At 41.3% G+C, this 12742-nt stretch overlaps 1 protein-coding gene across 6 annotated transcripts in view; it reads left to right on the top strand.

Annotated features, from left to right (window-relative positions):
• GLRA2 (glycine receptor alpha 2) overlaps window positions 1–11617 on the top strand; it is a 136763-nt gene extending 125146 nt beyond the window's left edge. For all 6 annotated transcript variants that reach the window (XM_052773986.1, XM_052773984.1, XM_052773987.1 and 3 more), the window contains one exon: window positions 10106–11617. In XM_052773986.1, coding sequence (XP_052629946.1) covers window positions 10106–10384 — 279 coding nt within the window. In that variant the 3' untranslated portion in view covers window positions 10385–11617. The remainder of the gene's footprint in view (window positions 1–10105) is intronic.
• Window positions 11618–12742: the final 1125 nt, after the last annotated feature.

Below are 12742 nucleotides of genomic sequence, written 5' to 3'. Positions count from 1 at the left end.
GCCTGTTCATGGGCAGAGAAGATTTGGAAGGTTTAATGACCCTTGCCCATGTGTTCTGTATCCCTGCTCCTTAGAACCACATTCCCATCTGAAGAGGAAAAGCTAGCAGAAAAGTTAGCATTTTGAGAAGTTATTCAAAATGGAGTTTGCAGTTTGATAAACGCTCTGGAGAGAACTGCTAACCTTAAGCTGGAAACCAAAACTTCTCACTAGGTGGACTTCCACTAACAAACACCTTTAGGGAATACAAAAGGTATTAAATGACTAAATTAAATAGATTCCCACATGTATATGTATGTACACATATCTAAATGAGTGGGTGCATACAGACTGGGTGAGTGTGTATATTTGTGTGTGTGTGTGTAATATACAGTAGAAGAAAAACTGTCAAACTCATTTTAAATGAAAACTTATTTCATTTCTGTTGTATGCATACTTCTAATGACCTTGTAGGATTTGTGGATTTATTACTTACCAGATGAGAAAAAAAGACCCCAACAATTCTGTGTAAAGATTGCTCTATCAAGTTGCTGTAGCATTGAGTGCCATTGATTTTTACCTCATGATGAATGTTTATTTTGCTGTGAATAAATAGCAGAGTTTTATAGAGCAACCCTCATAGAAGCAAATCAAAATGAAAATACAGAAGTCTATCTGTGTAGTAAATTTCTAACACATTCAGTCAAGATGTTTCTAAGATACAACAATTTAATTTTAGAAACAAGTTTGAAGTGCAGATAGCTGGCAAATACTTTGTTTAACCCCATCATACTTCAGAACTATGTAAAAACAGCTAGAGAAATCCACATTGAGATCTTGGCTAACAACAAGAACTAAACGATATGCAAAACCAGAAAGGATAATTTGTGTAATAGAAGATAAGAAAAGAAAACTGACCTCAAAACATTACTTATTGGAAGTCTAGTATTAAGAACTGATAACTGGAAAAGGAAGGCATTTATTTATCAGTTGGCTTGTCTTCTCAGGAAAAAAAAAGCCCACGAAACTTATAAAATTTGCATGTGAACACTTTAAGGTTATTCAGATATTCTTGACTATTTTTAGCGACATAATTTAAATTATTAATATAATTTGCAATATTTAATTTGTTTTGTGCAGTATTTGCATAAATTAAATGCACGAATGTCTGAGAAAGCTCTGGTAATCTCTGTCTGCGTTTGTTGGGGTTTGTTCCTTGTGTTGTTGTAGCAAATGTCTTGAAGGAGAGAATCCACCAACAGAGAGGAAAAAAGCCTCTTCCCTCCCCTTCCCTTTCCCAGCACCCAGTGGGAGACAGCCGCTGCTCAGCAAGGGCATGGATGCCACGGGTCCCAGCGCTTGGTCCCCAGCCCTGGCCCGGGCAGGGAGGACAGCGTCCGCTGTCCCTGGCCTGCCGCAGGGTGGAAAACTGGGGGAGCTGAGGGAATCAAACCCCAAGCCTCAAAAAGCACCCAGCAACACCTTGTTCGAGAGGGTGATCTGCATGAATCAAATCACGAGTGCCATTTATGGGCCCTGTGTGCACATATACACTTTTTCTTTTTTTTTGCTTATTTTTGACTGTTTGACAAATGAAGTACTCTGAGATGCCATGGTCAGGGCACGGGGGTGCTCTAACAAAGTCATCTAAGATGATTACAGCTGAGGCAGAGGCCAGTGAGAAATTTCCCAAAGGTGCAATAAAAACCATCTTCCCCAAAATATTTAAATCTGCTCGGAGAAAAGCACCGGAGAACCTAACGGGAAAAATCCTGGAGAGGCGAGCCCTCAGATATCCCGCTCCGTGACCGGGAGCTCCGCTGCCCCCCAAGCCTGTCGCACAGCCGGGGACACCGTGAGCCCCCGTCCCGGGGGGGCACTTGCTGGTGGTGCTGGCCCTGCAGCAGGTTTCGGGGCAGGAAAGTGCTGAAGTCTGAGGCTGGGGCTTGAGCAGTGCCGACAGGAGGCAGGTGAGAGAGTCTGCTCGTGCCCCGTCTCATCTCTCGTGGGGCAGATGTTCAGCAGAAAGCAAGAGAAAGCTGGAAAGGTGAATTTAAGGTAAGTTTCCCTCAGTGGTTTAGGTTTTTCAGGTTCTAAAACTTTAACACATACAGTCTTGCCTTACATTATTTTGCTTTGATGTGCCCGTTAACCACTATTCCACGTTCTAGCTGAAATAGTCGCCACGTATTTTAACATTAGCCTTGCAGTTTGCTCAGCCTTGCATGCAGACAGCATGAGCAGAAGTTAGTTGCCCTGTATCTGACAGATTTCTGGTCAGAGCAGATTATCCTTCAAATCTAGGTCATTAACATGTATTTGTCTGATGTAAAACAGACTAATGTGCCACTCTCACTGATAAACCGGACAACCTCTGCTTTCATCAGAGACAGACTGGCGGAAGAGTTGTCCAAGAGAAGTCAAGTGTCCAGACTTCACTGTCCCGAGAGGATTTAATATCCAGGCAAATTATGTCTATAAGACGCTCACAGATCACTGTGTCTGAATATTTTAAGGCATTCCTTTCAGTTAAAACAAAGGGAAACCAAGACACTGTGTCAGGAATAGATACGCTGTTATTTAGGAGCTATAACTCTCTATCATAACATCTATGATGCTTTGCAAAACAGCAGTTCCTCTGGTTCTCCCTCCATTCCCCAAAATTAAAATATTAATTATATTATATATAAAACATGAGTTGAATACAAAATTTACATTAACTGCATTTGCAAAATTGAGAGAAGGAAGCCTTGCTTTACTAAAGAAAAAGGGAAATTTTTATTTTTTTTTAACAAACTGCTCACCCTTACTGACTGTATAATCTTCATTATTAAAGTAAACCTTGAAAAATTTAGATTCCACTTAAAGATATTTCAAGCCAGGAAAATATTTTTGCTCCACAACATGTTTAAATTATGTTACTCTTTCAGTTGGATAATGTTCAATTCCTACTTGAAGAGGGCGAAGCCACATTAACTACCATTTCATTATTGTATTAACAACAGTTCACTTGCTGTTCTTACAGAATGAGTAAGTAAATCACTTATGTTTCAGAGATTCTTCTGCTGTTTATTGGAGATAGGAGGTATTATTAAACACAGCTTTCTAAACCAAACCTAAATTTGTCCATTGGAAACCCTTACCGAAGACAACAATGACCAATTTCTTTTCCGTTAATTAAAATGTCAGTGCTATTTATAATTCAAGGTCTGTTTTACTTAGATTTTATAAGGCATGAGTGTCCAAATGAGAGAAAAAAACAAACATTAGTGATCAGGAAAATCAGTGTTAAGAGAGGTAGAAAAGGGATGAACGCCACTGTCACACACAGAGCGGTGGGTCCTGAGGGAGCAGCATCACGCAGCAGGATCAGTCAGAGACTGCTTGTGTTTTTGATGAAACATCTTGGTGAATATTTAGGAAAAACAATACTTAGGCCAAATTCCGGGAAGCGTTCGATCTATACTTTGGGCAGGATTGAGGTGAAAAAGTGACAATTTTACATTGCCTTCTGCCTCTGTGAAGCCTGGAGTAAGGATGAGTGGGAATGGCATCTGGTATAGGTAAGCTGAGATCCAGAGCTCTCTCTTCAGGGTGGAACAAACAAGACAAGTTTGTTAGTGACCTCTTTATTACCAAATGCCACCAGAGCTTGCTTCATCTTCCCTTTTACCCCTGTCTAAGAAACTGGAACACATAGGTTTGCTATAAAAGAGTCATCTATTTCTGTATCAGCAGGATTTAGTCTCAAGGCAGAACTATGTGAAAAGAAAAACATGACACTCAAAGTATTAAAAACTAGGGGAAATGCAAGACATTTCAACATTGGCTCCAGCTCACAGCATATTATCAAGAGGTGGAAGACCTGAATTCCCATAGGACATGCCATTTTTGGTGAGAAGGAATAGCCTCTCTTCCAGGATCCTTTCTCCAGCAGTGGTCAGGCATGGATATTGAGACAAATTGTATTTAAAAGCTCCAAGACAAACGTAGAAGGACTTTTCTGTCTTCTGAAAATAAGTCACAGAGTGCACTCTTGCATGAACTAAGCTGCACATGGACCTATGAATCTGTGCCATTTTGCCATTTTCATTGTCTGAAATGTTTTCATACAATGGTTTACACACGTAAATGAAAGATAACTTTCTTTTAAAAATAAATTCTCCCTTTATCCTTCATGGTGTTACTGTGTTTTATCTTATTTCCTGCATTGAAAAAACCCCAACTTTGTTACTTTTCTTACCCCCCAAAAACACAACCTACTAATTTTTCTTCCATTTATTAATTTTTACCATGATTTTATGATCTCTGTGATATCCTCCCCCAAACACAGCTTTTCTAAGATGAAGAGATCTCATCTACTTTGTTTCTCCTCATGCAGAAAAAGTCTTTTATCATACTTGCTGCTCGTCTTTTATTTTATGTAATTCTGTTATGTCTTTACTGAGTTTGAGTGACCAGAAATGCTCCTTGTGTTCAAAAACCGATCACACTGTCAGTGGATAAAGTGGCAGAATGATGTTTTCTGTCTCGTTTGCCCGTTGTCTGACTGCTGCTTAGTGGAGGACTAATGTTGTCAGAATCATCTACGAGGTAATTCCCCAAACTCCCGTCTGGGACAGAACCAATTTTTAGCCCATTACTGTCTATGTGTAATTAGGCTTATCTTTTGCAATGTGCTTTACCTTGCACTTATCAACCCTGTATTTCATGTACTGCCATTTTGTTACTTAGGCAGTCAGCATTTAGAAATCCTTCAGGAAAGCCTGGCTTAGATTTTTCCACTTTTAATAGCCTGTTTCACCTGCGTACCTTCCCTTGGGAAACTTTGTCCCAGCTCATTTATAAATCTCTTCCTCGTTACTCGTTCTCATAGAGATTCTTGGGGATTCCCTCCAGTGAATCCCTCAGTTATGAAATCAATCTTTTACTCCTAAACTCCATTACTGCCTTTTAAACAGTTCATCTATGAAAGGACCTTCCCTCTCGTCTCCTGACAGTTTAGCTTTGTAAGAGCCTTCTGTGGGCAACCAAAGAGAATTCGAAAGTCCAAACATGCTTCTCAGCTGAACTACCTTCATCCCCATACTCAGCGACTACATGTGAGCATGACTGCCTTCGCAAAACCACACTGTGAATTGTGTAAAGTACTGAGAAATGGGAGGTGTCTCAAAATCGTAAAGATGATTTAGGAATTAAGTCTCCAAAGCTATTTTGTTGTCTAATTCCTACTGATTCCATTTTGCATTCAAGTCTGAATTTATTGTGGGTTTCTAACGTCGTGCTTATGAATGCCAAAAGGAAAATTTCTCTGATGTTCTCTACCCTATACCTAAAATTAATCTCCTATGTCCTTGAAATTTAATTAAACCAGATAGTCTTTTAAATCGTTTGCCCACCATATGTTGGAAAAAGAGTAGCAAAATTAAACGAATAAATCACATCAGAGAGTAAATTAAATACACTGTTTGAAGCCAGCCTCTCTCTCATTTTCCTCATTGTTAAAACTGAGTCAATGCTGACAATAAGCATTTAAAAGTGGTCAGGACAAAGCACTTCAGAATGCATTGTACAGAAAGCTGTGCATGCAGGGCATTGAATGGACTAGATTTTCTAAAGTGTTTTTCCCATTCCTGATTGCTTTGGTGTGAAGTTGGTAGTATGAATTACATTCTAGACCTGATGGAATAGGAATAAAAGCTTTACAAAGATGGAAGATGAAGAAAGAAAACCATTTCAGAAGTATAACCCCCCTGATTTACATGTTGCCTACTGTAAAGCTAAGTCAAGAGAATCTAATGCCATTACTTTGTAAAGCACAGAAAATGACTAAATTCATAAAGGGAAATTAAATATTGAGAAAAAAAATGTAATTCTTGTCTGATGAAAATTGTTTAAAGCCAACACCTAAGCATGTTCATTATGACATCATAAGATAATACACATAAACCTATGCTGTTGAAAAAGCGTCTGTAGAAAGCATTTGCCCAAATCTCAGGAAATGTAATTGGTTTTCAAAGGACAGTTCTTCTAAAATACTCAGGAGTGTGAACATCTGAGACAAAACCAGCAAAAGAATGCTTTCATCTTGCGATTTATTTCTTTTCTGTTTGTCATCCTAGCTGGTGACCCTTTTCCCTATGTCTTTATCAAGGACAGATTGAGTTATGACTGCATATTATGGAAGACTAACTTCACATCGCTTTAGAAGGATAAAGTTAATGACTTCAATGGCAGCGGATTCTGCCACTCCAGTTGATGTCCAGTGGCTTCCACCTGCTCTTTCATTTTGGTTTTAGAATCTGTAAAAACATAAATAGCCTGGGATTGAAGCAAGTAAGATCCTGTCTAGTTTAAAATGAGTAAGTTTTATGTGTAATCTGATTACAATGATGATAGAGATGTTTGCAAAGTCATTTGGACTGTTTTACCAGTGACTAAGCTGGTGAACAGCACAGGTTGAAGACTGTCTTTGGGTGAGTCTCCATGGGAGGGTATATCAGATGGTATGAACTGAGTATGACCTTGAGAATGAAGAGTATCTCTGCAACCCCACCAGAAGGTACCTTAGGTAGGTTGCCCAGTAGTTCACCAAGCCTCTAGGTTAAAGGAAGACATATCCACTATATTAAGGGACTTGAGGCACTTGAGGTCAGTTCTTCATCTCACATTTTGAAACACGAAAAAAAGGGTTCTCTTTGTTAAAGGATATAAATTTGGTTTTCTTTCTCTGTGACTATTCCCCCAAATCCTTTATATATAAAAGAATGTTGGAAGATAATCTGAAATGTCAAATTGTAGCTTTGCCATGAGATTATGGTGTTTTGGAGACAGTTTTTTTAACTACATCCGTACTGCTAAAGTAAATTGCATTGGGGATTTTATTGCTCCTGAGGCCAGCTGTCACCACGTGGCTCATGACCGCAGTGTGTAGCGTTATTCCCCAGCGGAGCAGCTTCATCTGGAAGAGAGCTTGTTGACATGGTCCACGCCAGAGTGAGCTCGCCCACAAGCAGCATGGACAATGAAGTTCCAGCACTTGGGTTGACCCCCGGCCTCCTTCAGCAGCAGGGACGAAGTCTTTCTGTCCCTGCTGTTTCATTTGGGGTGGAACCAGTTTAAGGGCTCAGGGGGCCAGTAGGACACAAGCCCAACTCCGCAGCCTCATGGGAAAAGTATCCTCCTAGGACAGACATGTGGGTCTTGATCCCTGCAGGGTTTCATTGTTAATTTTCAACGCTTTCACTGGCCAGCTTTGTAGGAAAGGGCAGAGACCTCACCAGCCTGAGGTCTTTCAGGTGATGTCTGGTCAGGTGGGAGAGCTCTGATGGGGTCGGATCTTGCCTGTGAGACTGCAGATGCTGGCAGCGCTCAGAGGGCAGGCAGGTGCCGGACTGCAAAGCCCCTTCGGCTCCTGGGGGATTTCACTGCTGAAAATCACACGGTGGTTACAGAACTGCGGCACCTCCAGGGCTGGAGGTGAGGCTGTAAGGGCTGCGGCTTTGCCTGCTTCCAGTGGCACTTAGATAACGGCAACAGCCACAGCTTAGGTGTCTCTAGTGCTAAGTTTTTGTAAGAGTGTAATATCAAACATAGAAACAAGTGGCAGGTAGAAACACAGTGCCGTTCTCTTAATTAATTATTTAGTCTTTGAAAAAAGTTTTTCTGACAAAGGTTGAAAAAAAGCCACATAAACACACACTTTTTTGCAACCAGCAAACAGCTCCATGTTGGGAGAACAGGTAACAAACTGATCCAGAGATTTATCGGGGAGAAGGAGATTCCAATCTGCTCAAGCAGAGAAGGAAACTGAGCACGTGCTCCTCATACCCCAGGTGAACGCTGCACCTCTTGTATCCAGGGTAAATCAGCATCTACTGCAGTCCTAAACAAAAACCTAGCATGGGGACTGGGCACACTTCTCTCTGGGTTTTGAGAGAAAGAAGTGGCATGGCCAACTGTCTTGGGGGGAGAAGCAGGGCTCTAAATCCCATCATGAAATGAGTGGCTCCTTACAGATAAAGGTTGGGTGCTGAAGACCTGAAAGAATGTGATTTAAACATCCCTGTCCCTAACCTCAGGTGGTTTCCCACTTGAGTTACAACAGTGTAAGATCAAAAGCAGGGTTGTGGCATTGAAGACGAATTGCTCAGCCCCACATAACAAAGCCGCGACCCAGCAGGACACAGTGGAAGTCGGGATTCTCCAAGTCCTGCGTTGAGCTTAGTACCTTTTTTTTTTCCTCCCATAGATCCCTCAGGAGTAACAGAAATTAATTTTTTTAAAAAATGAATGAAGTACATATGGCAACACAGCTGCTGAAAATCTGTTACCCTTTTTAATCACCCCTCGTGTCCTGGGCATGCATTTTATTCTTGAAACTCAGTAAAAGGGAAAGCGTTGTGAGGAAGGCAGCTCCCTGTATTATTGGAGGACTTAGTGGTGTTATTAAGTCATGCAAGAGAAGCCTTGCCTATAAGACTATCCAGAACTTAGGTCTCAGTGGGTTCATCTTTAAAATACTCTACATATTTATAATCACTAGGACAAGCAGAATTTCAGAGTTTTCACAGAGGGACTGCAAACTGTAAATAAATAAACTTGAAAAAGGAGAGGACCATGCTTCTTTTTCTTAATGATGGTGAGCTTTTGAAAAGAAAGGGATATAAAGTCTGGATAAGTACTCAAACAGCCTTGCAATACCGCAGTTTTCCACCTGCTCAGAGGTACACTGTAGAATAGTCCTCAGGCTGAAGTGACAGGAGCTCCAAGCACTGTTTGCTGTCTATCCTCCTTCCATAAGCACTAAATGTCATAAGCAGTCAGAGCGACTATTTCTCATTTGGTAGCCTTGGATCACACTACTTGTTATTCACGTTTGCATGTCAGCTGCAAGGTAAGGAGAGCAAGTGTGGTGATATATTCAATTCCAATGCTGGAGCTGGGGAGAGAAAAAATGCAATTATTGAAAGAGGTTCTTCTGTGAAGGAGCAGTGATTTACATCCTGAATAGGTGTAAATTATCCTCCCTCCCCACCCCCAAGTTCAGCAAATGTACTCCTTATTCAATATCTTGCTGCTGTGATGTTTTTTTCCTGCAGTCTCCGATTCTCTGCTAAGATCAGAAGGCTGTGGTTTAGTGAGAGATATGGGGGAGTACTCCTTGTGAGGGAGCGGGCTCCCTGTGAGCCCAAGAAGCAGTCATTTTAAGTCAACAATGAAGTATTAGTCAGTCAAAGGTCTTTAGGTCAAGCTGCTGGACCTACAATTCATCCCTGCTGGAATGAAAAAGAATAGAGCTGCTTGTATGTTGGTTTTGAATCCTTCATGGAGGGCTGCCAGTAACTGTTAACTTGTTTATTATTGTGCTATCAGACAGGAGAAACGGCAGTGAGAATTTACCAGCACAGTCACAAACCTTTCATCACACAGTTATCATGGTGATAAAGTTCAGTGGTAGTTACTCACCTCTCCAAAAACAAATAGTACCACACAGACAAGAGAGAATGGATTTCTGCAAGATGGTGCTATATTAGCTCACGCTATTGCACCTAAGTCCCAGTTACCACTAAATCCAAGTGCCCAGTGTACTTTGAAGTATTGATTGTCAGAGTGCTCCTGTAAGCAAGGAGGGACCATGATCTATCCTTGTTTCGTAGATCAGAGACGGAGGTGCGAGGCTGTGGTTAGCTGGATACACATTGCCGTGAGCTTGAGCCCCTGGATCTCTGGGTCTTTCAGTTCAAGCTGGCTGGAACAGACTCTCTGCTACCAACAGGACCATGTTTCCTCCCCACAGCAAGCCCGATAGCGATGAGAAACCTGTGGAGTCAGATATCTTCCCTATGGGGTTGGGATACAGCTTGCTGCTCAGGGTACTTGATTTAGCCATAGCTAGAAATATTAAAGCTCTGATTCACAAACACTGGCAATCACCTAATTTCCATCTATTTTTATGTGAGTTTTAATTGCTTGCTTGTCTTTCTTTGAAACATGGACTTCGTATCATAGCTCAACCAGCTAATTTGCTTAGATGCTTTAGAGGGGTGCACCTCAACTACTCAAGTATATGGCGTGCTTGATAGACAGGTGATTGTGTGTCTTATTTGTCTTCTTTATCCTCCAGGAAGATGAAGTTGCTCGTGACAGTCGATTCAATTTCAGTGGCTATGGCATGGGTCACTGCCTCCAAGTCAAAGATGGCACAGCAGTCAAGGCAACTCCACCCAATCCACCTCCGGCACCACCAAAGGATTCAGATTCCATCAAAAAGAAGTTTGTTGACCGTGCAAAAAGGATTGATACAATATCCCGTGCTGCATTCCCACTCGCCTTCCTCATTTTCAACATCTTTTACTGGATTACATACAAAATTATACGGCATGAGGACATTCACAAGAAATAGGCAACTCTGGTTCGCCAGGACTTCTTAGCCAAAGTGATCCACATGTAAATAAACAGTGAAATGTCTTTCTGTCATTTGGACTAAGGGTTTCTTTCCCCCCCCCAGGACACTGAAGAAAAAATGAACAAAGAGGAAAAGAAGTATAGAAGGAAAAGTGATTGCATGAAAAAATATGCCATGAGACCAGAAAATGAGGGTTCCCCCTATGTACTCTCAGTGTTGTTCTTCCAGATTCAGCATTGGTCAGGCATCTGTAAATGGGGCCAAATTTTACCCAGCTTTATCACCAAGATATTACCTTTCAAAACAAAAGAGAATCAGAAAACAAGCAATTCTCCTAAAACATCTACCAATAGACTGTGGTGGCTACAGTACAGTGAGTTATAAGAGGACCAAACTTTTTCAGGATAATGTTGCCTTTCTATTTGAAACAAGTCTACTGAGCTACATTCCATGACCATGTCTGTAGTTAGCGGTTTCACCAAGGAGTCCTTTTGTGGGTTGTAAATTATTTCTACTGATAGGGGAGAGGAAAAAAAAACAGAAAAAAAAAATTTATACTTTATTATCCTTGTGGGTGTGCATTTTAATATTATCTTGCTTTACTAGAATTGTAATTTTGGAGTTGAACTTGTGTGTCGTGTGATTTATTTGATAGTTGACACTCCAAAACCAGTGAAACTGCCCGGTTTATTTTTGTTGGAAGACAGTGCACTTACTTCATTTTATTTCTGCTGATTTTACATGCAACTTGAGGTGCCAAACTGTATTTTACCTATTGTGCTACCCTGTACCACACTACTTAGTAAGAACTTGTTTCCTCAAAGGTGTAGCTCAGTTTAGCATTGAGTTTCTATTACTGCTCTCATTGTAGCTGCAATCAATAGCTCTATAGGTAAACACAACTTGTTTACAGACCTCCAATTTATATCTTTACTCAAAGTGGCTATCATTTTAAATATCATTAATTAACCTAAGAATTTTAAAACTGTACTGTGATTTTCAGAACCTGTTACCTTTTGGTGCCGGATCTGCGTTATTCAAATCCTTGCTACATGTTTTAAAGTAGAAAATTAAAAAAAAAAAAAAAAAAGATGGTATTTTTGCTTACACAGAAGAAGACAACCTGTAACATAAGATGAATCAAACATTAAAATTTTACACTTGCTGTAAAAGGGTTTATTAAGAAAAGGTATTTGTTCAATTTCAATAAAGCTAAATGTGGTACTAACATTTCTTCCCTCTTTTCTTCATTTGCAGCAGCAGGGCTGTTTGCGCCAGGTCCCAGCTCTTCCACCACTCTGTCAGCAGAAAGAGGGTGAAAAGCAACCTTCTGCTGACCTGGCTTAGCACGCCAAATTTTGCGATCTATCCTACAGCAAAGGTGCTGTTGCAGTCCCTGGGACTATGTCAAGGACTGTCTCAGAAATGTGGCCAGCATATGACGGGAACGTTTGCAGAACATTTATATTTGCGAAGCCAGGCCCTAGGGGAGGAGGCACGCCGCTCCCTGCCCACCACATCCATGCACAGCAAGAAGCACACCTCAGCTTCGCACGTGCTGTGCCCGGCTTGGGGGTATCCTAAACTTTCTCCTGACTTTCTTACAGCTTCATCACTTTGGTGAGCTGAAGGACATGCTGAGATGGCCTGTGTCAGGTGCCTCATGTAGGCATCGTAATGACCGATAGTTTAAAAGCAGATTAAATTGCATCCAGTTCTCTGCCCTTCCCTTGAGAGGCCAAAATACACACCCTGAACCTGCCCGGCATAGACATTTTTTCCCCCTCCCCTAGTGAGATATGGTACAGAGACATACTGTACGAGCAGCATGTCTCACTCCGCTTTGAGTCCTGGACCAGCTTCTGGCGAGAGGTTGTGGATGCAGGTACCGCAGCCTGGCGAGGCTGTATTGGGGTGGGGGTGCGTCTGTGTGTGTCTTCGTGTCCTCATCCCTCTCCACACAGCTGGCTGTAACTACCAGGCTTTGTTCCTCTCCCAGGACCGGGGAGGGAATCCAGAGATCTTGACAAGCCTGATTCCCAAACAGTTACGTAGATTAATGGTAAAAAGCCCTTTGTGCATTTTATCTCCCCACACCCTGTGGACTCTCCTGTCACTTACACCCGTGACGGAATTGGCAACAGTCATCTTCATCTCTTTGAGACCGTGGATCCAGATGTGTCTGACAGCCCTGGAAGGGGGAACCAGTGAGAACTCAAGACAACTGTCCAAACTATTTTGGTTTGCATAATAAGCTTTTGACTCAAATTTAGGTATCATAATATTTGTAATTTTTATACTACAAGATTTGCTTTTATTCCTTTTTAAAGTGGAACAGTATTTTATTAATGGATA

The sequence above is a fragment of the Harpia harpyja genome, chromosome 22 (assembly GCF_026419915.1).
Source record: "Harpia harpyja isolate bHarHar1 chromosome 22, bHarHar1 primary haplotype, whole genome shotgun sequence".
In the NCBI taxonomy this organism is placed as follows: Eukaryota; Metazoa; Chordata; class Aves; order Accipitriformes; family Accipitridae; genus Harpia; species Harpia harpyja.
The sequence above is the reverse complement of the archived record's forward strand: the minus strand, read 5'-3'. Positions and strand labels throughout refer to the sequence as shown.